At 37.9% G+C, this 26,765-nt stretch overlaps 1 protein-coding gene across 5 annotated transcripts in view; it reads left to right on the forward strand.

Moving 5' to 3' along the window:
- The first annotated feature begins 234 nt into the window (after nt 1-234).
- asap1b (ArfGAP with SH3 domain, ankyrin repeat and PH domain 1b) overlaps nt 235-26,765 on the forward strand; it is a 63,640-nt gene continuing 37,109 nt past the window's right edge. For all 5 annotated transcript variants that reach the window (XM_028004921.1, XM_028004919.1, XM_028004922.1 and 2 more), the window contains exons 1-3: nt 235-1,100; nt 22,010-22,082; nt 23,805-23,950. In XM_028004921.1, coding sequence (XP_027860722.1) covers nt 975-1,100; nt 22,010-22,082; nt 23,805-23,950 — 345 coding nt within the window. In that variant the 5' untranslated portion in view covers nt 235-974. The remainder of the gene's footprint in view (nt 1,101-22,009; nt 22,083-23,804; nt 23,951-26,765) is intronic.

Below are 26,765 nucleotides of genomic sequence, written 5' to 3' on the forward strand. Positions count from 1 at the left end.
GACCTAGATTTCTCATATATTGAACTGCTTTTTGAAGCAAAAAAAAATGCACCAGAAAAAAAAACAGAGTTTAAAAAAATATACATATATATATGTATACAGTATATATATATAATCGAAGAATCGAAGAAGGTTGTACTAAAAAGTATCGATTTTCATACCAAAACATTAACTTTTATTTTGAAACTCCTGACCGGAAGCCGCCCTTTCTCAGACATTTATCTTGACTCTGCCTCCCCTCTCAGCTCTGAACGCGGCCGAGCAGCAGGAGAGAGTAGCAGTGAATGTGTCCGAGGCATCGTTTAGCTGTTTAGAGGAAAAAACACACAAAAAACTCAAAACCTACGGCGGAAGAAGAGAGGACCAAACCCCGGTGCAGACCCACACGACCTCGGCTTCACCCTGGACTATGACAACCCCCAAACAGAGGCTGGTAATAACGGGACGCTGTGTTTTTTTGACGACAAGCGGCTTATTGCACATCTGTAGAGCATAATGAAGGCATCCGCTATTCTTCACGGGTTTTCCTCCAACGTTTAGCCACAACACTATTTAGAAATGCGACGCTCTTTAGACGTCCTCTGAAGGGAGAAAAAAAAAACAAAACATACACACACACATATATATATATATATATATATATACACTCATCGAGGGGGGAGCTAGCTGGTTGAGAATTGTGCTAAAAAATCCTCCTCCCGTGGCCTTTGGAGGACAGTGAAGTCATTTAAGAAGGAGAAGAAGAAGACTCGTCCAGATCATCATCCCTGATAGTTTTACACAGTTCTGCAGAGGAAAATAAACGGCGCTGGCTTTCCAGTCGAACCGATCCAGACCCCGCCTGCTATCTTAATTTTTTCTTTCAGATCTTACATGGTTTTGCCTTTCTGAGCCGTCATCGCCGACCCTTTTGTGGGCATTTATCCCCCCTCCACCTTACCCCCTCTCTCTCACACACACCGTTAAATTAAAGGATGCCGGATCAAATATCGGTGACCGAGTTTCTCTCGGAGACAACAGAGGATTACAATTCTCCGACAACGTCCAGCTTCACCACCCGCATGCAGAGCTGCAGGAACACAGTGAATGTGCTGGAGGAGGTAAGAAAAGATGGAAAAAAAATGTGATTTATATGTCGATTCCACCAACCTCAGTTATGCTGCGTTTGTAAATCCACACCAAGTAGCTCATTTAACATGCGATCCACATGTTTGAAAGCTTTGCATAGACAGATGCATGGCAATCAGAGAAGAAAATAACTGCACCTGTTGCTTTAAAGCTACATTTTTCCAACTATCAACCTGTAAAAACACCTATTTTTCCAAATGCATTCAGTCAGATTTACCTAATCTCTTTTATCTGTCCAACCAGAGACGAGGAGTAATGATATAATAGGGGATGAGGATGGCTTTTGTTGGAGGAGTGAAGGAAATGGAAGGATGTGCACTCAAGGCCTGCAGCTCTGTGTTCAGGATTACATAACTCAGGGCTTTGGAGTGTGCTGCCAGGCTGTAGCCGAGTGTGTGTAGGGGTGTGTGTGTGTTTGTGCGACAGAAAGACCTATTTTAGTCACAGGCAGTCAGATGTGGATCACTGTCTTTCATACATACACGCAGGAATGAGTGCATTTTAAAACGGGCTCTTTTATGTTTTTAATAAAGCGAATAAATTCAGGTCAGGGCAGGTGGTGTTTGTGTTTGCATGGGTTTCTTTTTTCCCAGCCCTCTCTTGGTGTGATTAAATGGAGCATCATACCAGGAGAGCAGCACACACCTTCGCCGTCGTCCTCTGATGCCAAAATGTGACCTAATTTCCCCCACTTCCAACAACTGCATGCCCAAATTACATCAGGGTTGCAGTATTTAGTGTAATCTCCCGTGTAAGGGAGCATGAGCTTTAACTGTGACACCCATAGCTCCATTTGCGATGCTTAAAATGCAAATTAAAGGCAGTATTTACGTAAAGGAGATGATAGATTAAAAGTATTTGTACGGAGTAGCACATTATTTGGAAGTGGAAGGAAAATGGTGCAATAAAAATATGAAAAGTACAGTTTTCACATATATTCAGCCCAATCCAGTCAGCTTTTAGAAAACACCTAACTGGATTCTTCCTGTGTGTAATTTAACTTTGTATGAGGTTTATTATTGAATAATAGTGAACAAATGGCCTAATTAAGATAAAGAAACACAGCAAATGGTAAAACATATGGTGCAACTGAAAACCACAGCTGACATAGTCAAAGAGAGAAGAATTTGCAGACATATGAGCAAAAATTTGTCAAACACTCCACAAACCAGATCTTTATAGAAAACTCTAGAAAAGATTGTCAAAAGAAATTCTCAAGAATCTCTGGAAAATGGTGCTCCGGTCAAATGAGAGCAAAACTCAACCCTTTGGTAGATGCAAAAACACCGCAGTATTATGTTGTGGGGAAGCTGGTCAGAGTTGAATGCAGATGAACGGAGGTAAATGCAAGGAAATTCTGGAAGAAGACTTTAGACTTGGTGTATGTTCTTCCAGAAAGGTCCAGTCAAAGTCCAGACATAAAGCCCACTGAGAATCTGTGGCTGAACTTCACAATTTATTAGATCTAAAACGTTTAATCGTGATGAATCGCTTACTGAAATAACCGCTATCTAATTAATTGTTAACTGGAGTATTCAGACTCAAATAAAGACCAATTGTTGATAGAACAATAACTGAAGCAGTAATAACTGAAAACTGTACAATAAATATATACATTTTGCATTTAAGATAATAAAAAGACTGTCTGTAAATATGTTTCTCCCAGAACTCCTGAAGTTGCATAATCTTAGCTTCACCTGATTAAAAGTCTGTAAGAAAATCTCTTACTAAGAACCTTTTACTATCCATTTATTAATTAATTAATCCAAAAATTAATCAATAGATTGCTGATGTTAAGTAAAGCAGAAAGAGCTGAGCTTTTCACATGTTGAAGTATTTCTTTATCTGCAGATGCATCCTTTGATACAAATAATCAAAGCACACATTATAGGAATGCTATTTTATTGCACGTTGGGCGTTAAAGTGTTTATTTTCTTACTTGAATAAGGAAATCAATTATTTGTTTATCTGCATCTTCAATGTATTTATAATGTTGTATAAAAAAGGCTTAAGTGGTTAAAGGAAAAACTGCAGAGTGTGCTATTTTCTTCACCCGATTAATCAATACAATAATTGATTAATAAAATAATTGTTAGTTGCTCTCCATTCAATTTTACTGAGGTTGAGAGACTTTGCAAAGAAGAATGTAAATCTCTAGATGTGTAAGGCTGAGCAAGGTGATTCTGGAGGCTGGAATAAAAGCACGCCACACTTTTTAGAGTTTTATTTGTTAAAACAAATCTGCTCTGCTCATTTGTGTTGGTCTGTCACCTAAAATCCCCATATATAAGTTTGTAGCATGCAGACAAGTGGAAAAGGTTGGGAGACGGCGTCTAAACTCCTGTTTCCAGTTTGTTTTATCATATTTTTAGAAAGTCTCCCCAGAATCAGAGTCAGGGCTGTGTTTATCCTCAACATGGAGCCACACTCCGAGTCTGCTGACTTTTAACAAGGAGAAGGCTCGCATCATGAATCACCTCCCTGGCTCTGTGCCTCTGATCCAGGGAGGCTGCTGCTGCTGCAGCGCAAACGAAAAACATCTGTCGGACAGACCGGCCATGTGCGCGGCGCTTCAGTAGCCACTCTGGAATTTCTGCAGGGATCACATGACAGAGAAGACTATTATGAAGAGGGAAAATAGAGCGCAGCATCCTCCTGGGAGTTTAAAACAAAAATGCGCCTGGAAAACATTCAGGACGGGGGGGAAATACACCCGAACGAAACGTTGCGTTTATTGAAATCCGTGATGTTTACCTCGCCTTTCTTCCTTTCCTCTCCAAGTCATTTTCTTGGTAAGTTGACAAGGTAAATTATGCAACGGTACGGCGTGAATATTTAATACTGAAACCTGAGGGGGAGATTTGACCCAGCAGGAGAGTTGTCATTCTCCCTGTGCTTCCACTGAGTCATCAGGAGGAGAAAAAAAACAAACTGCTGCTGCATCATGTCGTCTCAACTCAGCTCTGAGGATAAATTATTGATCAGTTCGCATTAATGACATGAAAACATTAATGTTTTGCCTTTAGAAACATTATCTCCGGTGTTTACACTTGCATCAGATCAGAAGTGAGGAAAACATGGAGCCGCCAGATGGAGAGATAAAGTTTTAAAAATATCCACTCTTGCTTTGTCTGCCTTAGACAAAGGGGTTGAGATGTATGTGTATGTTTGCTGTGTGGGTGGCAGACCGGAAGCTGGTGGATGTGTCTGGCTTTTATTTTTGCTGTCATCTTTGGTGCAAAGCAAATCGTCGTGGTGTTGTTCCCACAGAGCACATGGAGAGAGAGAGAGAAAGTGTATGTGTGTGTGTTTGTGTGTAGCTTGGATTATTCTGTCGGTGGATTTAGAGATGAATGTTTTGTTTGTCAGATTGTAGAGATAATTTCTGTTTTCACCAGCAGGTTTTTTGTGTTGCTTTGCCCTTTAAATCAGAAGAAAACTAGTTGACTAGTCGTCTTTTTGTCTATTCTCTTTTATAAGAGACTAATAAATGTAACATTTGAGTCTTGAAAATCCTTATTTGAAATGAAATATATTCAGTTGATGTTTTATTGAGTGCTCGATCTATTGCTTTGTATCGTCCAATTTGTTAATTTTATGTAAAATGATGGAGAGAAAACCAGGAAGATGTCTAAATTTAGGATATAAATTAGTTTTTTGATTTGCATTGTTAGGGGTGGATAATATTGTTTTAAAGATTTTATTATTTATTTATCTTGTGATACTGATAAAAGTGATGACTAGAAGTTTTTATTACTACTTTTTTAGGTAGCTGTATGGCTGTGTCTGTGTGTCACAGGAATTATATTCCCACAAATACAAATGCTGCTCTAGAAAAACATTCCCATTGGTATCATGCTTCTGTAGCACCGCCAGTCACATAAAAAAGTGTGATTTCTATCATTAAGCTGCAAACACTGACTGCATTTAATCATATTTTCAAATTTATTTATATTTATTGATGCTTTCATTGAATAAACAGTGGATAAAGTAGTAGAAATAACATCCTGACAATAAATCTAATTATTATCAAAGATATTTCTTTTAAAAAAATAATACTATAAATTCCCAGCCCTACGTTTTAGCCTTTATTTCAATTTGAAAAAACTAAAATTACAAGTTTTGGTGCAGGGTAACTACTGGGAAAGTATGATTTTAACTTGATAAATATGATTAAAATACTTCCTATGCCCAGCTGTTTTTGAAAAATATTTGTTTACAAAATTAAAGTGTTTGGTTTGTTTGATACAGTGCAGTGTGAAAGTGAACAGCGCCAGCTGAAAATGTAACAAATGTCTACTGGACTATCAGGTGGGAAAACACCCTAAAACAATCCACTGGTGTCTAAAATTTTCTTCTGCTCTTTAAGTAGAAATCAGGAATATAAAAGTATCTTATCAGATAGTGTCGATTTATTTAACAGGAAAAGGGCATGTCACTTTGAGGCTCTCCTGTTTTAGTCCTTTTTTTCCTTGTTTTCCTCTGATGTAAGTTAATATCAACAGCTTGGACTTGTAATTCCCCCTGAGGGGTCATGTAGTGTGTGTCCCTGTACACCACAGATGGCACTTTGCGTCACTGGGTTTGCTTTTCTCCAAACCACAGAGAGCCACAGCGGCGATGCAAAGGGGGAAACCCTCAATGCGTTGGCGATCCTTCGAGCGTTCCTCCCTGCCCTGCGTCACTTGGACCGGACCAGGAAAAATGTTGACTTTTTTCACAGTCGCTCTATTCAAGCATGGCTGAACCTGACATGAAGGGCAGGGCCTTTAAGATATTCTTACTTTTATGTAACGGTCTTTTCAGACCGCACACTCTCCGCAGTGACACTGACTTTGATAGAAGAAGAAAATAAAAATGGAGGGTTATTTCAGCATGAGGAACACGAGGATTCCAACCTTGCAGTATGGCAGGCCGTTTAGCATAAAATCAATTTCACTATTCTTACGTTCCAGATATCTTAGTATTAGCAAATTGTGATTATACTTTGAGTAAATAAAATACCTATTTAAGAAATCTCTTATTACATTCTGACTAGTATAACTAATGTTAGATTACCAGTCATTTGTATGGAGGCTTTAAGAATGTGATTTGTTGCTAAAATGAAAATCAGCTTTATATTCCTCCAGTTTAGTTTCTTGTGTTAGACTTTCATTCAAGGATTCGTGAACCAGAATAAACAAAACAGAGAAAAAAAGGCTACATTTCTGAGCATAACGTGATGAAAATACGTCATTGCTATAACATTGTTATTGTTTCTGTTCATAAAAGGAGACGCATCGCCTCCCCACACTTTAATGCACTTACTCATGAGGGATTAGGAAATGCCTTCCACATTAAAATGCTCTCTGGATTCACACATGGGTTGGGTAAAACAGACTCTAGCTAAACAACAAGACTTTGCTTGTTTACAGTAAAACATCTGTAAGGGTGCCCGGAAGGAAATCGGCATCTGTCCTTCGGTTCAACGGGAAAACATTCAGTATTTATTGTAGAAGCTTCGGGTCGCCCGTCTGGAACCCAGCAGCACCTGAGGCCGTGTTCCCGATGACACGTCATCATGTGAGGCTTCAGCGCCGCCACATGTGACATCCAGTTCGCCGGCGGGGAGTCGGCTGCAACAATGGCGGCACAGATAACTAAAAACGGCTGCTTTCTTTTGTATTCACTCCCCGCCGCATTCACTGCTCTTCATAATCAAGTCTGATTATCAAATATTGAGGACTATAAATATTTTTTATGTTGACTTTGATCATCACTTTGGTTAAACTAATTCTTCTGAGGCCAGTTTTTTTTATATTTGCTTTTGTTTAACCACTTAACTACCACTAACTCCCCTCTCCACCAGGACAAAAAACAGAATTATTCAGGACTGGACGAGTTTTTATCATGTGCGGCTTTACATAACAAATTTGAATGCGCGCTATATAAGTCTTCCCTCTGCAACATTGCAGCTGAGGAGTGCAGCTGTGTCACAGTCAATTATTAATGAAGTTGTGGCTTTTTATTCATCGTCTGTCCCTGATGTCTCCAAACTCAGTGGGTCTCACACAGAAAAGAGGGACGTTTATGCCTCTTTGCAGAGATACTAACGGGTCAGCTTGCTGCATGTAGGAAGACATGTCTTGCTCACAAATTAACCTCCTACTTGCGGTTTATTACAAGTTAAGTTTAAATTTATGCATGAAGATGTGTATAGATTTTATTTTAATATATACATGCTTTTTATTTGCATGTATTCTGTTTAAAATATATGGATATATATTAAAAATGTAGCTTAATTTCAGAAGTCAAGCCGCAGTAGCACGGATTTAGATGTATTCGTCTAGCAAAGATGAGCCTGGCTTCCTTCACCAATCACAGTGTTAATTTTACATTTAATGGTAAAAGTTTTGTGTTCCAAAATATTCTGAATCAACTCCCAACTCAACAAAATTTTAATTCACATTTTTTGTGCTGCTAAAACAGTGTAAGAAGACCAGGAGAGCTACAAGTGTAGATGTTTGCCGGGAATATGACAACAACCCGAAGCTAAAACTACACAGAAGTGGTTTGAAAATAATAAATTGACAGTATAATATGAGACGGATAATCTTTTCCGAGGTATTATTGCTGTCTGAAGTAATCCATCACTCCCAATCCAAAACAACCAATCAGAGCCTGGAGGAGGGTTTAGCGCTGTCAGTCACGCTCGTGTATGTCCTGCTCAATGTGCTAATGGTGGAAAAACAACTTACTGTTTCAGGAAAACTGTTTATGTATTTATGATGTTGTTATGGAGATGTCACGTGATCATCCCAATAATATAGTAAACCTCACAGAATAACAGGGTCTCCCTCAGAAGCCCGGTGGTAGAGGCGGTAGGACAGTGATGTTTTTGAGTTAAAAAATGTTTAAAGTTGATAGGAAATTTGAAAATATCACTAGGTAATTGTGTGTTGTTAGAAGACATTATTAATAATCCCTAAACCCTTTTAAAAAAGGTAAACATAATTTTTTTTAAAGATAAATAAACAAATAATGTTAGTCTGGTGGGGACTCAAGTAAAGCCTGGTGGCCCGCCAGGCTTATTATACACTGAGGGAAACACATTGATTTTGGGCATCACTTCTTTAAATTTCCCTTCTGGCTCTTTTTATGAATTTGTTTTTAGTCTGATGCAGCAGGAGGAAAGTCTGTGTTGTATTGCTTGTTTGCTGAAATCTGATAATAGATCTGCAGGCCACAGCTGCTGGCCTACCTTCCTTCCACAGCTGCACTGCGTATATCATCAAGGGCTATTAGCTGGCAGCGGATTAGCTGTGGACCAGACCTTCCTCGGGCGTTCTGATCCTTCCCTCTTTCCTCAGATTTAGGCGTCAGTGTTCACATCTGTCTGCAGACCCCGGGGTGTTGGGGTTATCGCTGTTGAATTCAAACCTTTCCCTCCTAAAATATGGGCCTAGTTTTAGTCTATTTAAGGAAGCAAACTGTTTTATTTTATGTCTGTACATATATATTCTCCTGTGTGTGTGTGCATCAGATTTTAGCTAGTCGGTGATGACTGGAAGGTACATTTGGAACGTGAACAGCAAGGGTTGTGTGTGTTTTTGTTTTTACGCTGTTGTGGAAATCATGGGGCTACAATGTTTTTCTTTTTCATAACATTATTTCTAGTTGCTGCAGCAGATGTAATCTGTTGATATTTTTGTGTTACAACTTGGCTGAATCCTATCTCCCTGTGTTTACCCAGAGAATTTGATACTTACTTGGCCCTTTAATTTAAAGGGGTGCGCAGATATTTGTACATTTTGTTTTTTTCTATAAAGGGACTTCAAGAAACTGTCACTGCATGTGCTGAGAAAGTATTTCCATCTTTACAGATGTCTTCTATTTTATTTTTTATTTTTTTAACCAATTTTATCAAACTATTAAACCTTTTTTTTAGGTTCTTCACTTTCCACTTTTTCAAAAAAGTTTTATAGCATTGTAAAATCTAAATGCTTTCTTTAGATCAGAGCATGACTGTCTTTTAGTCATCTGTTAGCCTACTTCCTGCTGTCAGTTGGGTTTTATTAAAGTGATTTCTTCATTCAGTAACAATCAGATTTGGGTGTAGCTAGTGAAACTGAACTAAGCCGTAGAAATAAGTAAAAAAAAAAACTTTAAGGGGACAAATACTATTGCTCTACACAACGTTACCCAACCAATTAGAAAATCATCATAAACACATCTTTGTTTATTTAAAAAGCAATCAGGTAGTCTAAAAAGTGAGCAACTGTCAACACACCTGTCAGACGAGCTAGCTATAATTAGCATTCAGTGGCGTTAGGAGATAGTGTTGTCCTAGGATGTGTCTAATAGTCCGTCTCTGCCTGTTTAAGAATTTTAAACCTCCAAGATTAAGTATATTATTGAAGTATTTTACTGCTTGTTCAAAGAACTGCATGGCTGACATTTTCACAGCAGCTGTAAAGCTACAATCTGCGGCATGTTGGAAGGTCAGAATGGAAGTGCCCTTTGAATAGTAGCTGGAGTTTGTGTTGGGCATTGCTGCGATTGTTTGTCCAGTTGCTGAAGCGTCCAAATGGTCCGTGGGAGTAGATACACCTGTGGTCTTAAAATGTCTTGAGTCACACAAAGTGTGAAATGTGAGACTCAGCTGCAGGAAAACTTCAAGGAATGCTGCTAAGTGCTTTGCAGAATCCCTAACTCTGACCAGCCTCTCATGTCTGTGCTGCTTGTTCATTGGAAAAGTTATTTACAGGCTTGAAAAATGTTGCATCTATTAGTGGTGGTTGATCAAGGCGTTAAATTTTTTGGCTTCAGGGGTTGAAGATTTATGATTGCCTGAAGAGCTGAAACGCTTTATTGATAAACAGGCGATCAGCAAAATAAGATGGATTCTCTGACTGATATTTGTGATTGATCAGCAAAATGACTAGTTTGTTTTGGCTGTTATGCATTCCAATCTTTCCTCCCTGTTGTGTTACAAATTAAGTATTAACATTTGAATAGTTTAATATAAAATAGTGATTGGTGACACACAATGTTACATAATATTTCGCAGTATTAATAGCGATGACTATAAAAGAGACAATAAACTTACTAAGAGATTCAGTCTTTTGGCAATGTATCTGTTACTTTGTCCACTCAAAGCCCCACAAATACAATCAATTCTCTGTTAAGGTAATCTAATGTTACCCATTAAACCATTAGGTAGGTTACTTTAGCACACTATGTTATTGGTTTTCCTTTGTAGCAAATAGTGACAAAAATAGTTTAATCAGTAAAAGAAACATTCCAAACCTTAGTATTTGTTTTTGAGGTTTGCAGATATTATTAATTAGTTTTGTCAGAATCAGAACAGTATTTTTTCTATTTGAATGCACAGTATATTTGTTCAGTTCCATTCAAAAGCTTTCCCCCCAAATGGAAATTCAATTTTATCCTTCTAGTAGACATTTCCATATTGGGATGTGCTGCAGAATATTTTTAATTGGTTGGTTTTACTGTTTGTTTTATACTTAACTCTCCACACTTATTGGCAACTCTGGTGAAAATGTGTTAAATGCTTTTAAGTAAATACATTTTTATTCGCAACATGTTATTTAAATTCCAGCAGTTCATTGTGTTTCAATTAAAAAACAAATTCTTGTGTCTTTCCCATTTGAAGAGTGGCTAAAAGAAATGGGCTTTTGTGTCACCATGGAAACATAAAATCATATATTACTAATTGAAAGGATACATACAATTTGTGTGTTTTTTAAAGAATCGTCAGGTTTGTTAGTCAGTAAAAGACCTGATATTGTCTTTTTCTAAGAGATTCTTCTGTTTCAATAAAAGACTAATTTAATTCCTTTAAAACATTTATTTTTAGTAATTTATTTGGTGGGTTGCCATACACGATATAGCACCAAAGCATCTTTCAATTTTCTTCCTTGCCTAAAAGTCATGCAGTATTTTTTTTATGTGCAGCACTATCATCCTTTGGTTTGTTTTTGCAGTGTGAGCACTGCAAAATCTTTATTGCGAAACTGAAAACTTTCTTTTCTCGCAGCATAAAACCAAAATTAACCGTTGTAGTTCATAAAAATGAAATATCTAGATGTACTAAAATATCAATTTAAAAAGACATTTGATTAAAAAATTAAAAAATTAGTTTAAGATTAAAAAATTAGTTTTCCTCCTTGTTTTTAGGGGATATTTTCATTTTTAATAGCTGTTTTTATTTAAATAATTTAGGAGCTACTTCATTATCACTCTACTTTATTTTCCTGAGGAAGAAAAAGTTGGTAAACATACATAAAATTCATTCACTGACTTATACAGACATGGCTGTGAAATTGACTTTATTCTGTTTTCCACAGCTCGTTTTGGGTAATCAAATAAATTTCAATATCAGACAAAGATAGTCTCAATAATTACACAAAACCGTTTCCAACCAGTGATTTCATTCAGGCCCTATGTGACTCTGCTGTGCTGTGGATCATTGCTCCGCTGCACAAACCAACAGTGGTTGACCTTAAGGTCACAAACTGGGACATTCCAGTCAGGGTCTTCTGGTTGGCAGCAGAATTCACATTTCCATCAGTTATGGCAAATTATCCCAGTCTGGAAGCGCAGAAGTAGCTCCAAACCATCACATTACTGTCACCTCTATTGGGTTTAGCTAACTACATGTTGGTACTTTAGCATTTTTTCCCCTCTGGTTGTATTAGGTAGCTTCGGATTATAGCTCTGGTAGATGCTTTTTTTGTGCATTTTATATTTTGTTTATTATTATTCAGGGTTTCCCCCAGTGTATTATAAGCCACCAGGAGGGACACCGGGCTTTACTTGTGCCCTTACCAGGCAAAGCATTGGTTATTTATTTAAGTCTTTTTAAAATTTTTTGCATTTTTTAAGATTTTATAGTTGGTATTCAGGTATTAATCTTCCAATATTTCAATAACACATGGTTATCAAGTGATATTTTCAAATTTTCTGATAACTTTAAACATTTTTTTTAAACTCAAAAACACATTCAACCGCTGGATGAATGACTGCCCTGGCACCCAACCACCGAGCTTAGCACGTTTTCTGGGGGAAACCTTGTCATTGTTTGTTTGCATATCTGCTATTTTATTTTGGTGATTTTCTTGCTCATGGTCTGAAGATGAAAAATACACTTTTTGGCTAACCCTGTTGCTTAAAAAATGCCTTTGAAACCTTTCCAAACTGATAGATCTGATTGTTTAACAATAATGTGGGAGTTGGTATGAAGAACGTTCCAGTTGGCTCGCTCCATGTCTAATTCAGGTTTATGATATGATTTCAATAACTCATCCAACATAAATTCGTACCAGTGTTGATAAGATTTTAATTTAGCTTGGACCGATTGTCAAAAGCCTGAGTGAAAAAAGCAGAGAAAATTTAATAAGTCTAAACTGTTTTGTAGTCCATATATTTGGAGGATAGAAGCACATTTTTGAAAGATTATGCCCAACATTCTCAAGTTATTTCATTTAATGACATATTAACTAAGTAGGTTCTCCTGAAGATTTTGCTATCTTTAACAATTTAAGATCCCTACGTAATGTTTGCTTTTTGGAAGCTAAGCGCTGCATAGCAGTCTCATGGAAGAAAGAAACATGCAGAATTTCACAATTTGCCCTTGAGCATATCAGCTTTTTTTTTTTTTTACTAAGAACAAGCTTGATAAAGCTGACTTTTACACTCAGTTAGTCCAAAATGATTTCCAATCCAACATGTGGAAAGAGGACTGGTCTTTATGTTAATTGCTTTGTTGCTGTGTGTTTGTGGGTTTTTAAAATTTTTTTTTAAATTGGGGGTATATTTATGTATATGACATGAGTGGGCATGTTACTGTATTAGTTTCTGGAGATGTTGTTTTTGCACCAATTGTAAATGTTAAAAAAGGATCTGTGTGGGTATTTCTTAGTCACAAGCTTTCAGTTTTTCTTTTTGTCATTTCTAATGCCAGCTGATAAGGTCAAGCAATAATTTAACGTCTCATTAGAAATGACTTCCTCACAGTACAAACAGAGGTTTCCTGCTTCTGTGATGCTAGGTGTGTAAATCGCAGCAGCGTGTGGGTGTGAAGGCGTGCACATTGGTCTAAAGGAGCTGGGAGCTCATGTAGCAGAGAGGAGTCTAGCACTGCTGCATGCACAGCTTGGCTTTCCACTGACTGACCACACGCATGCGTGTTAGGTCCTGCGCAGCGTCTCTCGAGATGTGCAGCATCTTTGCAGCTCAGGAAGTTATCCACAGTGCACAGGAAAACTCACGCCTGAGCACCTCAGCTTGGTGTGAGGGAGCGAAGCAGGATGCAAACAGCGGGATCGATAGCAGAAGTAGATAATGGAGATACCGCTGTGTGATATTTCCCTCTATCTGAAATGCAGCACTTTACAAAATTTCCACATTTTGTGACATTACAGTCACAAACTTTAATGGTTTTCATCAGGATTTCATGTAGATGGATGAACAAATTGTGCATTGTTGTAAAAAGAAAGAACAAATGATGCGTTGTTTTAGTTTCTGAAGAGGTTGCTGTGCATTTGTGTTTATATCCTCTTTCTCAGTCCTATTATGAACTATTTTTCAGTGCAGTTACCACTTCTAGTCCTCTGGGGTTTGTCAATCCCAGCTTTGCACATTTAGAAATTAAAAAGTTTTTCCGTTCTTTGTTACAAAATAGCCCAAACTCAGTCAGATTGGACGGGATTGTGAGTATGAAGTTTCAAGTCCTGCTAGAGTTTTTCACGTAGCATGTATTCACACCAGGAAAAGTTTTTGATCTGTATCAAAATCAGCTATTATTTTTTTTGTTTAGTGCGGTTTATCTTCACGTTGTACTTTTGGCAAGTGAGCTATAAAAAACTAAAGCCGCCTTTAAAGGAATGCGAATATTATTTAACTTTCTAAGGTCACACACAATATTACGCTTAATAAAACGAAAAGGTTGTTTTAAAAAAATAGACGCCCCATTCAGACGTTATAACCAAAGCCATGCAAAGTTTTGTCAAACATGGCAACGTTTTAACATTTCTTTCACTGAACTTTCTGTACCTGACTGCATTCTTGTGCGTCTTCCAAGCAGTTGGGTTTTGTATACGTTTCCTCGTTGCTCCAGGTCTGTACATATTGAATTGTTTGTAGCATCCATACTGTAGAAGCGTTATCATCACTGAAGGGCTCATTTTTACCATGATGAAACTCTGGTCCATTAAAGGTGGAAAAGACTTTGAGCCATTATAGCTCTGGCCGTACGTTTTGAGTCATTGTCCACTGTAGTGTGAATGGTTTTGGAGCTTCCAACTGGTTTTTCTCAGTGATTTCCCTGTACGTATTTAGCTGCACTAATCGCCATGTTTTTGTCATGCCTGAAGCTACGCGCTTGACCCACATGCAGAAACACAATGAATCAGATAAAGTAAGTTTATTGTTTTTTCTTCTCAAAGAAAACAGATGAGTCTTTTTGGGCGGGGAAACGTCTTCTGGAAGGAGCTGGATCAGGATCGTCTAAGTGCTGGTTGCAGGGGGGGGGGATGAGAGGTAAGTGTATGAAAACTGGAATCAAACGGGTTCTGTAAGGAGCTTACTGGGTGAGGTGAGGTTCGTACGCCGGGGGAGGTGGTTTTAGCGAAGGGAGAGACGTAGAGGGCGGACAGGGGAGTACCGGCGTCACGAAGGAGGGTATCCAAGGCCTGAACCGGGTTCTCATAAGCCGACTACTCAGCGTCACAAAGATGCACCTGAAAACAGGAAAACAAGGAAAGATTACTGGGAGTCGGATTCTCAGACGAAGCTAATAATAAATCACTCAGGGGCTCTGGGTACCATTACTGGTATAACACTCTGGCGCTGGAGAACCCGTCGTCCGCTCCTCTTATGCGGGTGATGATTGTGCCCATTACGCACAGGTGCGCAGGAGCCGCCCTCCACCAAACCGCGACCTCATGGCTCCCCCTGGTGGAAAAAGACTGCTCCCCACCAGACCACCAGCCTCCAACAGTTTTGCATTGGGGATGGCATTAAAGATAATGTGTGCAGTATCGGTTCTTGATGACTTGAATAAAGCAGTGATCAAATCTTCCCAAGACGTTGTGGTGCACATACCATACAAAATGATATCGCTGTTGTCAAATTATTGTTAATTAAAAACAGAATCAGCTTATTTGTTGATAAAAGATTGCTGTAGTTGATTAGCAAACCAACTGGGAAGAGGAAATTCAGAAATGTGGTTGTGGTTTGGGTTTCCTTGTCTGACATGTTGGTAAATGTGTGTGTTCACCACATGAAAATGGAGCTTTGACCACAGGAAAGCAACACAATGTTGACTTTTCTCTCCCTATAATGCAAACATTGCATTATGAATTATATGTAGTTCAAAATGACATAAGTCTTTAAAATACTTTCATTTGTTTGGTAATATGATAAAAGATTGGAAAAGTATGGAACCTGATTCAAGTATTTAAGGTTTGAATAAAATTGGGGAAAAATATGGAAAATATTTGTTTGGACTTTATTTAATGTCCTATGACCAAATAAAATCCATCCGAAACTATTTTGTCATCAATCAATATAATAAATTGAACCTAACTGTGTTTTGCTAACAAACAATCTTTGAAGTAGAACATATGTAATTTAAATTTATGATTGATTTTGTAATATGTCTTAAATTTACATTTGATATGAATCAACACTATATAAATGAGCTAGTTGCAAATTTTGTATTTAAAGGTGACTTGTTACGCATTCCTTGAACAGGTTAGGTTAGATCTGTGGGCTATGCAAAACATGTCTGTTGCATTTTTTTTTTTTTTTGCACAAAATCATTATTGTTACATAATAAGATTTTAATCTAGTCGGTTCTGCCTATATTGAGCTCCTTTCAGAATGAGCTGTTTTAGGCGTCCTGTCACTTTAAATCCAAATAAGCTGTGGTTGGATATGCCATCCCCAACTCAAAGTTTACACTCGCATGTGAAAACAGCTGAAAACAGATGTGCAGTTAGATATCGGTAGATCTTTGAAAAGCATTAGTAGAGCCTCCTGCATAACCAACAAGAGTGCAGCAAATACTTTCTGGAGGATAAGGCAACAACAAAACACTTGTCTTTTCCAGCAGCCATTGTACAGCACATTAAACGTGCTAGAGCTCAGTTTGGGTTGCTAGGTAACCAAGCAGGGTTCGGCAGGGGTTGCTAGGTAACCGCACAGTGCCTGTTGAATGTGACATAACAATCAGGAGGTTTTTGAAATATCTCATTTTCCTGACATCAAAAACATTAATGTTTTATTGCCAAAAAACAGCTGGGTGTTTTTTTTGTTGTTGTTGTTTTTAGAAACATTTGAGACCCAAAAACTAAAATACGAAAATATACAAAATATAAATGTTTCATAATAATTCTCGTTTAAATGATTACCTTTGTGGAAATGTAATCGTCTGTATTTTATTCTCTGGACTATTAAGTGTGGAAATGTCTGAACGTTTGGCATGAAGAAAGTACATAAACCCTGATGATGGATTCAGCTGTTGAAGATTTTATGAGGGGTAATTTGTTGCCGTTCATTCAGAGCGATAGATTTGATCTATCGGCTGTTGTTGCAAATTGACAGGAGGTTTTTTTAGACATTGTGGAAAAAGATCGAGCCCAGCTTTATCCTGCTTGTCTGAGACACTACATCAGTCATGTGGTCCGGCGGTTACCGCTCCTAACCGAACCCTCAACCACCAGCAGTTGATACTTCATTCCCTCTGTGTGAGGAATACACCATCAGATCTCGGCTTCTTTTTTGGAAATATTACGCCTCCTCTCACTTTTTCCTCCAACCTTCACATGCAGATCAGTCCGGCTCAGAGAAAAGGGATGTGCATTTGTTTCCTGCCAATGAAAATGGCTCCCCACCCTTCCTGCTTGAGTCATGCCACATAGACACCATCGACAGACAGTCAAAGTGACTTGGCAAACAAACAAACTCTGTCGTCATACAGTGTTTTCCCATCATTGTAAGATGTAATAATAAGACTTAGGTTTACTGCTGGGAACATGGAAACAAACCAGTTTGTTGTTGTTATTTAGAGGATCTCAATCAGAAAGGAAATGAAAAGAAAGCATTTTTTAAAAGTGTTCCCTTTGACCTCTGCTATAAAAATGCCCCTGCACTCATTTCCTTTTCTGTGGAAGTCCTTTGATTATTGTACCCCTTCCTGTTTTTTCCTTCTCGGAAGTTGTTTGCATTTGTGCAATTCGAAGATCTTTGAGTCCGTTCTGCTGATTTGTGAGAGTAAAATCTACCACGTTGGTACATCTGGGTTCCAGAGCGCTGCTGACAAACAGCAGAGCTGACCGCTCGGTCAGGGCGACTTCCTGCGGCCTCCGCGGTGAAGAATGTTGGACTGACACGCGAGGCGGTCCACCAAAGCGATGACAAATGTCGTAGAGGAGAGGCGGGAGTCAAGAGTGTGATGTTTTTGTTCCTCGGTTGTCAGCAGAGTGCAGCTGGTGTCGGTGGACGGAGCTCTGCTGATCCGGGACAGGACAGTGACGAGCCTGGATGCTTCCTGCTTCCCGTCAGAAAGGACGGCTGCAGGGGAAGCGGCAGGTCTGCTGTGGGAGGATAAGGCCTGGGTCAGGAAGCATGAAATGGAGAAAAACTTCTGTCACTTGAGTCACCCATTCCCCCTCTGAAGCTTTGACCTCCAGAGCATGACTGGCAGTCTTCAGGATCCAGGAAGTTAGATCCATTAACCTCAGTGGTTGCTTTGGTCACTCTGTGGGTCTAGGCTTGGGTTATTTTTATTTAATATTATACTATCTAACCCTCATTCAATGAATCACACAAGACAAGTTCATTAAATGGTTCCGTCGTTGATTATTAATCATTTTGGATTCTATTTTTCACAAAAAAGGCATTTCCCGAATTAGACCAGAGGATATTTACTTATATTTATCTACCAACCCCGAATACGAGTATCTAGTTTATTTACTATTAGCTTTTTCTTCTTTTGTTTTTTCTTTTGGTTTGTTATTTTATTTGTATTTCTTTTTAAATATTGTTAAAGCACTTTGTATTCCCTTGTTGCTGAAAATGTGCTACATAAATAAAATTACCTTTACCTTTAGAGATACAGTTTCCAAGTTTCCAAACTTCTGCCTTACAGAACAGCCATTCAGCTCCTTCAGACTAGCCAGCAGCAATTAGCAAACACCTGGTGGAACTGTACATCAGCTGAGCTTATTATACGAGCTACTTCTCAATGCAACGCTAGTAAAAAAAATGTTGTTAAAGGGTTAATAGAGGAGCGACGTAGTGATGACGTCCTGAAAGCAGTGTTTCAAAAGAGATGGAGTGTTTAAAGAGGCAAAGACCCAATTTCAGGGCATTCAATTACAAAATCAGTTTTCTTTAAAGCCATATTTAATGTATACAGCATTTTTATAACAACTGAAGGTAACATAGTTACTTGAAAATGCCGCTATGTGGCTGGGAAGTACATAATACTGCCTCTTTAAATACTTCGGTAATCAAACCTATTTTAAGATTAAATAAGTTGACCTGAGTAAATCCAAAACACTTCTTGAGAGAATTTGATTCATTAATGAAAAAAAGCAACCCTACAACCTCATTAGACGTCTAATCCTTAGTAAATTGTGAATTAACGGTGACCCTGAGAGGAAGCACGGTTTGCTAGTGGATGTGTCAGCTGTTGTTGAGGGTGTGGCGGTTGCTGCAGCACATACCCAACATGACAACAAACCGCATTTAGATGGAGCCTGCCTCAGATGACTGCTGCCATGTGCATTTGTTGTCCTAAGCAAAGATATTTGCTCTGCCTATAGTACATATTAACACTACCTTGAAAAGTACTTTTAATATGTCTTTTCTAGTCTTCTAGTTGTGCTTGATAAATTATGTTTTATCTTTTAAATTGGTATCTCTTCAGTCTGCATTGGGTTTATGTTGAGACAGATTCAAGTATTTCACTTTTGTCTCCAGATTAACTCATTGGTTATCTTGCATGTGTATTTTTTTTAAGTTTTGAAGGCATCTGTAAAGGATTTTTGGTACAAACAACTCTGCCCTAGAAGAATAAAAATTAGCAAATGGCTCCTAGATGATTGCCACCCACTTGAAATATTTCAATAATGTAAACATATTTGACCAATTTCTTCTTCTAGTTTGGTCCTGATAACTATTTTCCATTCAGTGCATGGCAATCATTGCCCCAGGTACCAAACTTTGTGAACTAACATTCAGTGATTTAATGATTCTTGCAGTGCCATCCCACTAAGTGATTTAAAGGTGAATGAACTGTTTACTCATCCCAAGTGCCGTTCTTATTGGTTCATATTGAGATGGAGGCAGGTCATACTGTAAAACTTCTAGCAGCTTGCGGAAAAGTCTCATGAAAGCATTTTAATATGCAAGTCAAGCAGCTTTGTTTTTTTAATCCTGTTTGGGGATTAAGCATTTCTGTATTTTAAAATTGTGAAGACGTCTGAAGGTTTTAATGCAATCAGAATCAAAAAACTTCATGAAACTTGCTTTTTAATGAAGGTCTGAAATAATATATGCAAATGGCAACCATTGTGGGGAGTACAGTGGACTCACCTGTTGTTTCATTGGATTTTTTGTAGAGCATATCTGAAATATTCAAAAGAAAATATGGGAAGCTGGAATACTTCGTTTGCAAAGCAGCCAATTCAGGAGTCACATTTATTTTCCTTAAAATAATGAAGGTTGTAGATGTTAGCTTCTGCAGTATCAATGAGACTGTTTCTATTGTACTTATTAATGAATATTAAGGCATTCATTGGTGTGTCTGCCGCTAGCGAGAGAAATAGCTAATCCTTCTAAATCTGATGCTACTCCATTATGTTTTTACATTTTGTGCAGAAGGAAGTTGCTGATGTTTTCTTCAGAGGTTTTTATGTTGTTTCATGCAGTAGTTCTTGGTGCAGCGCCACCACAGGGGAGGAGGGGAACAGGTTTTTCAAAGAGTTTGGCTCGTTTAACACAGTGCAGTGTGAAAGTGAACCGCAGCCTCTGAAAATGCAACAAATGCTGCAGTTTGGATCCCCGATCAAACCGACTCTACCAGACTGTATGAAAATACCCTTAAAATGAACCGTAGGATTCTGATTGGTTCATCTCCACGTGTATAATTATTTATTCACACATATTCAGGGATATTTGGGTGTAAGACATGGAGCATGTAGTCATGTAACGGGTCTAATGGAGGATTTATGTGGCATCAAACTCCGTTTCCATTTGCCGAGGGATCAAAGGACTCGGTCCTGGCAGAAAGAGCCCTGCGGTGGTGAACTACTGCTGCCATAATTGGAGAAGAGCTGTGTAAAACTGTCCAAGGAAGGCCAAGGGCGACTTAATTATGTTGTTAAATTTAATTAGGGCATTGTTGTGTGTTTCTCTCTCGGTGTGCGTGTGTTCTCCACAGCTTGACCTTGCAGTAGCGGTCTTCCTGCATGTGTTTATCATCATTTTGGTTTCATTCCCTGTTGTTCGAATTAGTGGATATTTGCACTGTCAGAATAAATTATTCTGCAAAACCAACATTACACACTTGCATTTTTAATCCTTGAGCAGAAACGGGTAACGAAGACATTTGTTGCTGTTGAATAACAAGCCACCCAATTATCTCAGCTGCAGTGAGTGAGCAGATTAATAGACACCATGCAGAATCATGGCGTCCAGTCTGACAGGGGATCTTCTTGCTGCCCTTTCAGGTGATTAATCTTGAAGTTAGATGCCTGCCTGCAGCATTGTTGTCAGTTTTCTCCAGGTGAGAAACACAAAATCTCAATGTTTTACAGCTGCTTACTAAATTACAACCATTTAAAACCCTTTGAAAGATTTTCAACAATTTTAATCCTCTTTAAAGATGCATTTAAAAAAATCATAGAATTTTAAACAGAGCCTCACTTGTTTGGTTTACTTAAAAAATAGCATGCTATTTTCTAAATATTTATGGTTTGCTGTTGATTTTTTTTTAGTTTAGATAATTATTTTTTAAACAAAAACAAATCATTCTTTCTTGAATGACTTTACTGTATTTAGCCAAGTTAATAAATGGCCTCAATCTCTTTATTTGGTCCCTTTTAAGACACAAAATGCTTCTATCACAATGTCATACTCCTAAGAAACAGAAAAACACTCGACAATCAGAACGACAGATATGGTACCTAAATAAACAAGGGTGTTTTTTGAGAGCCTTTCAGGGAAATGAAAACTGGATCTGAGTAAAAGTTACAAATAAGAGGAGCAGCTGAAAAAGAGACTGTGAATATTTTAATCAAATCCTTTAGGCTAGCTTATATTTATCTTGATTTAAGATTTGAACTTGTTATAGTTTCAATCAGGGTTCAGGATTTCGGATTGGAACAAGTGAGTTGTAAGATCCAAGTTTTATTTTTCCTGACTTGAGTTGCAGCCACATTGCTTGCTTCTTGCACCCAAAGGACATTTTCCCCATGAATGCAGCAGCATTATGGGGACTGATGGATTCCTCAGCTCAGGGGTCACATTTAAACCATTTTAACTGATTAAATTTGTTGTATTTTTGTGAACAACAAAATCAATATCTGTTTGCTTTCAATTTTATTACCAGTACTTTAACAGCTAAAACAACAAAGATATAAAGATTACTAATTTGAGGTGATAAAACTCCTGTTTGGTTTTGCCAATTCAACAGCAAAACGCTGCTCCATTAGTCACTTGGCCTTTCTGTCTTAATAGCTCTAGATTGTTAAGCAAATATTTGGTTTGTTATCGGGAAAATATCTGCTGCCTTTTGATTTGACTGTGCTGGGCGATCCTAAAGCATGAAATCACCCTGAGATGTTTAAATTCTTTTTTTTTTCTCCAGGCACTGGATCAGGATCGAACTTCTCTACAAAAGGTGAAGAAATCAGTGAAGGCAATCTACAATTCAGGTCAAGGTGAGAAATCTTTGTGTCCTATAATGTCCATGTTCTTTTATTCACTTATTCCATGTATTTTCTTCTTGTAGGCATGAAAATCCCTGTTTGTACTTGGAAAGCCGCCTTTTGTGGGACAGATGGCGTATTGTGTGCTTTTCTTGTCCAGACTGTCCCAGAAATCAACACCTGAGTTTTTCTCAGTGCTGTGTCATGAATCTGCAGTTATTTTCCACTGAATATCATTGAAAGCAGCTTTCCACCCTGTAATTTGACAGCTTGGGATGTTTGTTTGCTCTCCAAAGAAAGGAGTAACTTTATCCTTTGGTCACTTTAACCCTTTGAGATGAAAAGTGGAAAAACCACTGGAAAAACTAGAGGAAGGTTGTTCAAAAGGTTCTGCAAATGTAATTCATAACGTTATTGTCCTCCAAACAAGATTGACTATAGAACACTTGAAGTTAGGAATTTGATTAAATGTAGTTTATTTAACTTATGTAAAACATTAGTCCTGTTTGCTTGGATTTTAGTTTGTAAGCAGCCATTCTCCATTGGGAAGTTAACGATGAATACAGATGGATTCTGCTGCTTGACTGACTTTTCCTGCAGCGTTTGATTCGCCAGGAGGACCACACATCTTCTAACCCTGACATGAGCTGTATGAAAAGATGGCTTCTTGAGAAAAACACTGGTCCATGGAGTATTCCTGCTATTATTACCGCTAAATCACTTTTTTTATTCCAGGCGTGTCTGCTGCTGTGATTAAATATCCAGGCAGATCTGCTGGCACAAAAATAACAACAATTTCTGAAATTATTTAAAATTCATTGTTTTTTGGAGGGTTTTTTTAGTTTAGTTTTTTTTTTATCACATATTCAACCCAAATCAGACTTTTGATTGTTACTTCAATTGAATATTTCAAAGAAAAACTAAACTTGCCTGGACAAAAGAATGACACCATTAATTTAATATTTAATAGCATTATTCGTTGCCAACAAGAGATCTTTCCATGGGTGTTTGGGTCCTTATCCAGAACAAGCCACATCCATGTTTATAAATAATCCAATCACTCAAGTTATTGGATTATTTTTCTTTTATAGCTTTTTTTTTATCAACATGGAGCTGATTTGACTGATCCAAACAGCTCCAGTTTTTCTCATCAGTCCAGAGAATATCCGTCTTGAAACCTCTGGCCTTGTCTGCAAGCATTTTTGAATTTTTGTGTGTATCTTTCAATGGTGAAGCCTTAATGAAATATTTTCAGATCAATACCAGACTTTTAAAAATTCTTAAGTATGTAAAAAGATAAAATTGTAAATCAGAAGTAATTACGTCTGAAATGTGTATATCTATTCTTTCCGTCATTTGTTCTGCATTTGTTCTTTTATTGTGGTTCTGGTTGAACTGGTCATGTTCTTTTATGCTGTGATAAAACTACAAGTCCCAGACATCCACCATCTCCTCCAAATCCTCCAGAAAAATGCAGCATTTTCTCTTTAAGTTGCTTTAATAGTAATAGTAATAATTATGTTTTCTACCTTATATTATTAAGCTTATTCATTTTTGTAGGTTTTAAACTTAAGTCATGAGTGTTGTAAAACGGGTTTAATTTATTAAAAATTGCAGAAATCTTGAATTTTACACTTTTTAATGATATTCAGAGCTCTGGCCTTCCGGTCTTGACCTTTTATGATCATTTATGACTCCTTTTTAACCTCTTCTTTGCTGTTTTTCCCAACACAGATCATGTTCAGAATGAAGAAACCTATGCCCAGGCTCTGGATAAGTTTGGTAGCAACTTCATCAGTAGGGACAACCCTGACCTGGGGACAGCTTTTGTCAAGTTCTCCTCTCTCACCAAGGAGCTGTCGACCCTGCTGAAGAACCTGGTGAGTCCGACTGGTCGACATCCCAGTAAAGCCAATGATTTAGGGTCAGAGAACCAGGTTTTTCCAAATGCTTCTACCTTGTTGGTTGGTCTCCTGCAAGCTGAAATAGCTGACTGCCCTACATATGCATGAATATTTCTTATCATGTTTAAAAGCGGTCTTGTTTTTTGTAAAGTTTTTCTGTGCCTTATCTAAATGTTTTGGACTGAATGACTCTTCTCAGAAAAACATCTTGACAAAGAGTGCATTTAATCAGGATCTTCAGGTACTTTGTTATAGAGATGGATTGACAGTGTTATGGCCTCTTTCACATCTCTGATTCTTTTAAAAACTTTAACCTGCTGATGACTTGATTGAATGGTTTACCTTACTTATCGTCCTCATTTGATGGTAGTAATGAGAACTAATTTTAGTGAAAGTTATCTTTTGCTACTTCTTTTTAATTCTAGCCTTCACCATGTTATCCTCGCTCTTTCTACTTTCCACTAAGTGCTACATCAGGTTGTGTCTCCAAAAACAAAACAAAACGATAGCTACCAGTGTGGACCTGATTTATGGCAAGCCATTTAAAAAAACTGCTTCACCTCACTGACATTCCAGACATCTGAAATGGGCTTATGACTTATTTAACATTCACTTAAATAAGCTCTGATCGATTGATGAAAAGTTAGTTTAAAAATATCTTCAGTATAGAAATAAACAAAATTAATTTTGCCCCACAATTTGGAGCTCCTAGTTCACTTCCTGTTGTATTATTTTAATTGCAATCCTTATGACATATTAGTTAATTAGGATATCTAACTATCGTAAATTTGTCTCATCAAAACTCATTTTAGACATCTGGAATGTATTTACAGACAGTCAGATGAAACTGAGTTTATGTTAAAAAGGTTTGCCATACATGCGATCACCCCACCGAGAATTGTCCCAGTGTGCCCGATGAACCAGTCCAGGCCTAGATAAAGTTAATCTGGTTTTCTTCTTTTGTTCTCTAGTTGTCAACATTCCTTCTTTTTAAGCACACATTGAACAATATTCTGTGATGGACAGGTAAATATCTAGAAAGGAATTAATTGGATGAAACATCCAAACTATAAACCCAGTCAGATCTTCAGAAATCCTGAAAAACTATTAATCCAGGCCACTGTGGAAGTATATTCTTAAAAAAACAATAAGCACAGCTGAAAACTTTTGTAGCCCCAGATGGCTTCTTATCTCCATGCCATGGATTTCCCACAGTTCCTGTTAAGTAACGCGTCCTGTTTAAACCCTCTGAGTGATTCCTGCTGGAAGAAGAGCCAGATCCCGGTCTTCCCTTCCCGTGTGGCTGACAGTGAGATTAGACAACATAAATACTCTTGGCAGCAGCAGGAACAGCTGAGTGGGTTGCGTGTCCGTGCATACACAAATCAAACAACCCTGTCTGCGCAGCCAGCATATAGTGGAAAAGTGACCTGATCTCTCTCAGTCGCCCTCTCAGTTTGACTCTTGTTATCTGCAGCAGTGTATCGAGTTTTCAGACTTCGATAGCTGCACCCTGAGGGCAGCTGGTACGACAAATGAGTATCGACGGCTGAGAGTGTGTGTCCTGGATGTGTCCCCAGGATTTTACAAACTGATTTAACCCGTTTTAATGCGTCTTCTCTCTGAGAATTGCGTGTTTGGAAGCAAAAAGCATTTGTGACAGTTAACAAAAGGAGCTGGAAGAGCTCGCCAGCAGCCGGTCAGTGAAGGATTGATTTAGATGTTGGCCATATGCAAGACAGGCACTTAAGGAGCACATTAGTGCCCATTAGGCCTTGTTTACTTCCCTTAGTATCAATGTGGACTTGGCTAACAACAGGGACTTAAATGCTTAGTAGTCTTGTAAATGACCTTGCTGATCCTCATAGCTGGAACTGCTGAGCCAAGCTGTGGCAACAGGACGAATCAAGCCTTTCTAGTCTAGACACTTGGTATAAGCATGTCAAAAACTGAAGCGATTTTGAAGAATCGCTGATGCAAACAAATCCCATATTTTGCATATTTTAGAATCTTTCTAGTCTTTCCTTTAGTTTTAATTCAGGGTCATTGCTGTTTGTCTTGTAGGAAATATTTTTTGCATAAGCACTCTTGGCCATCTCTGCTCAAATCTGCATCCTCAAATAAAAAGAACAGCCTGTATTAATTTACAGAAAGGACAGTGGTGCACACCCTAACTAAAACGTTAGCTTTACTAACAGTAGTGCACTAAACCAACACGATATTCAGTGGAAGTTAATCCCAAAGTGCTATCTTCACTTAATAATATATCCGCCCTGGAGAGACTACGACTGTAGAGCACCAATTTAATTTCAACATTATAATTTATATGTTCTACAATATCTTTGTTTATGCTTTGCTCTCTACTGTAAGCCTTTTATTTTGTTTCTGTATGTTTAAATAAAGTTATTGGGGGAAGGAAAATGGACAGAACTTCAAAATAAGAGCATGAATATAAATGTCTAACAACTTGACAAATTCTTAAGAGTCAATAAACAAAAATTCAATACAAATGTTGAGAATTTTCTCAAAATAATTTTTTTTCTGCTGAATTGTTGAATAAATAGACGTATAAGCTCAACAACAAATATACTTAATGTTTTTAATCTTTTATTTAGGTTATTCAACCATTAGATTGGTGCAAAGTGCTAATATACATGTCCATCTTTCAAGTATTTCAGTGTTTCATTCATGTTACTACTTTAAAATATTAACATTAGCCTTGGGGGTGACTGTATTTGCTGCAACATGTTTAGCATTGAGATGCTAATGCTAAGGTAACAGCTAACTTCTT

This window comes from Xiphophorus couchianus, chromosome 21 (genome assembly GCF_001444195.1).
Source record: "Xiphophorus couchianus chromosome 21, X_couchianus-1.0, whole genome shotgun sequence".
NCBI lineage: Eukaryota > Metazoa > Chordata > Actinopteri > Cyprinodontiformes > Poeciliidae > Xiphophorus > Xiphophorus couchianus.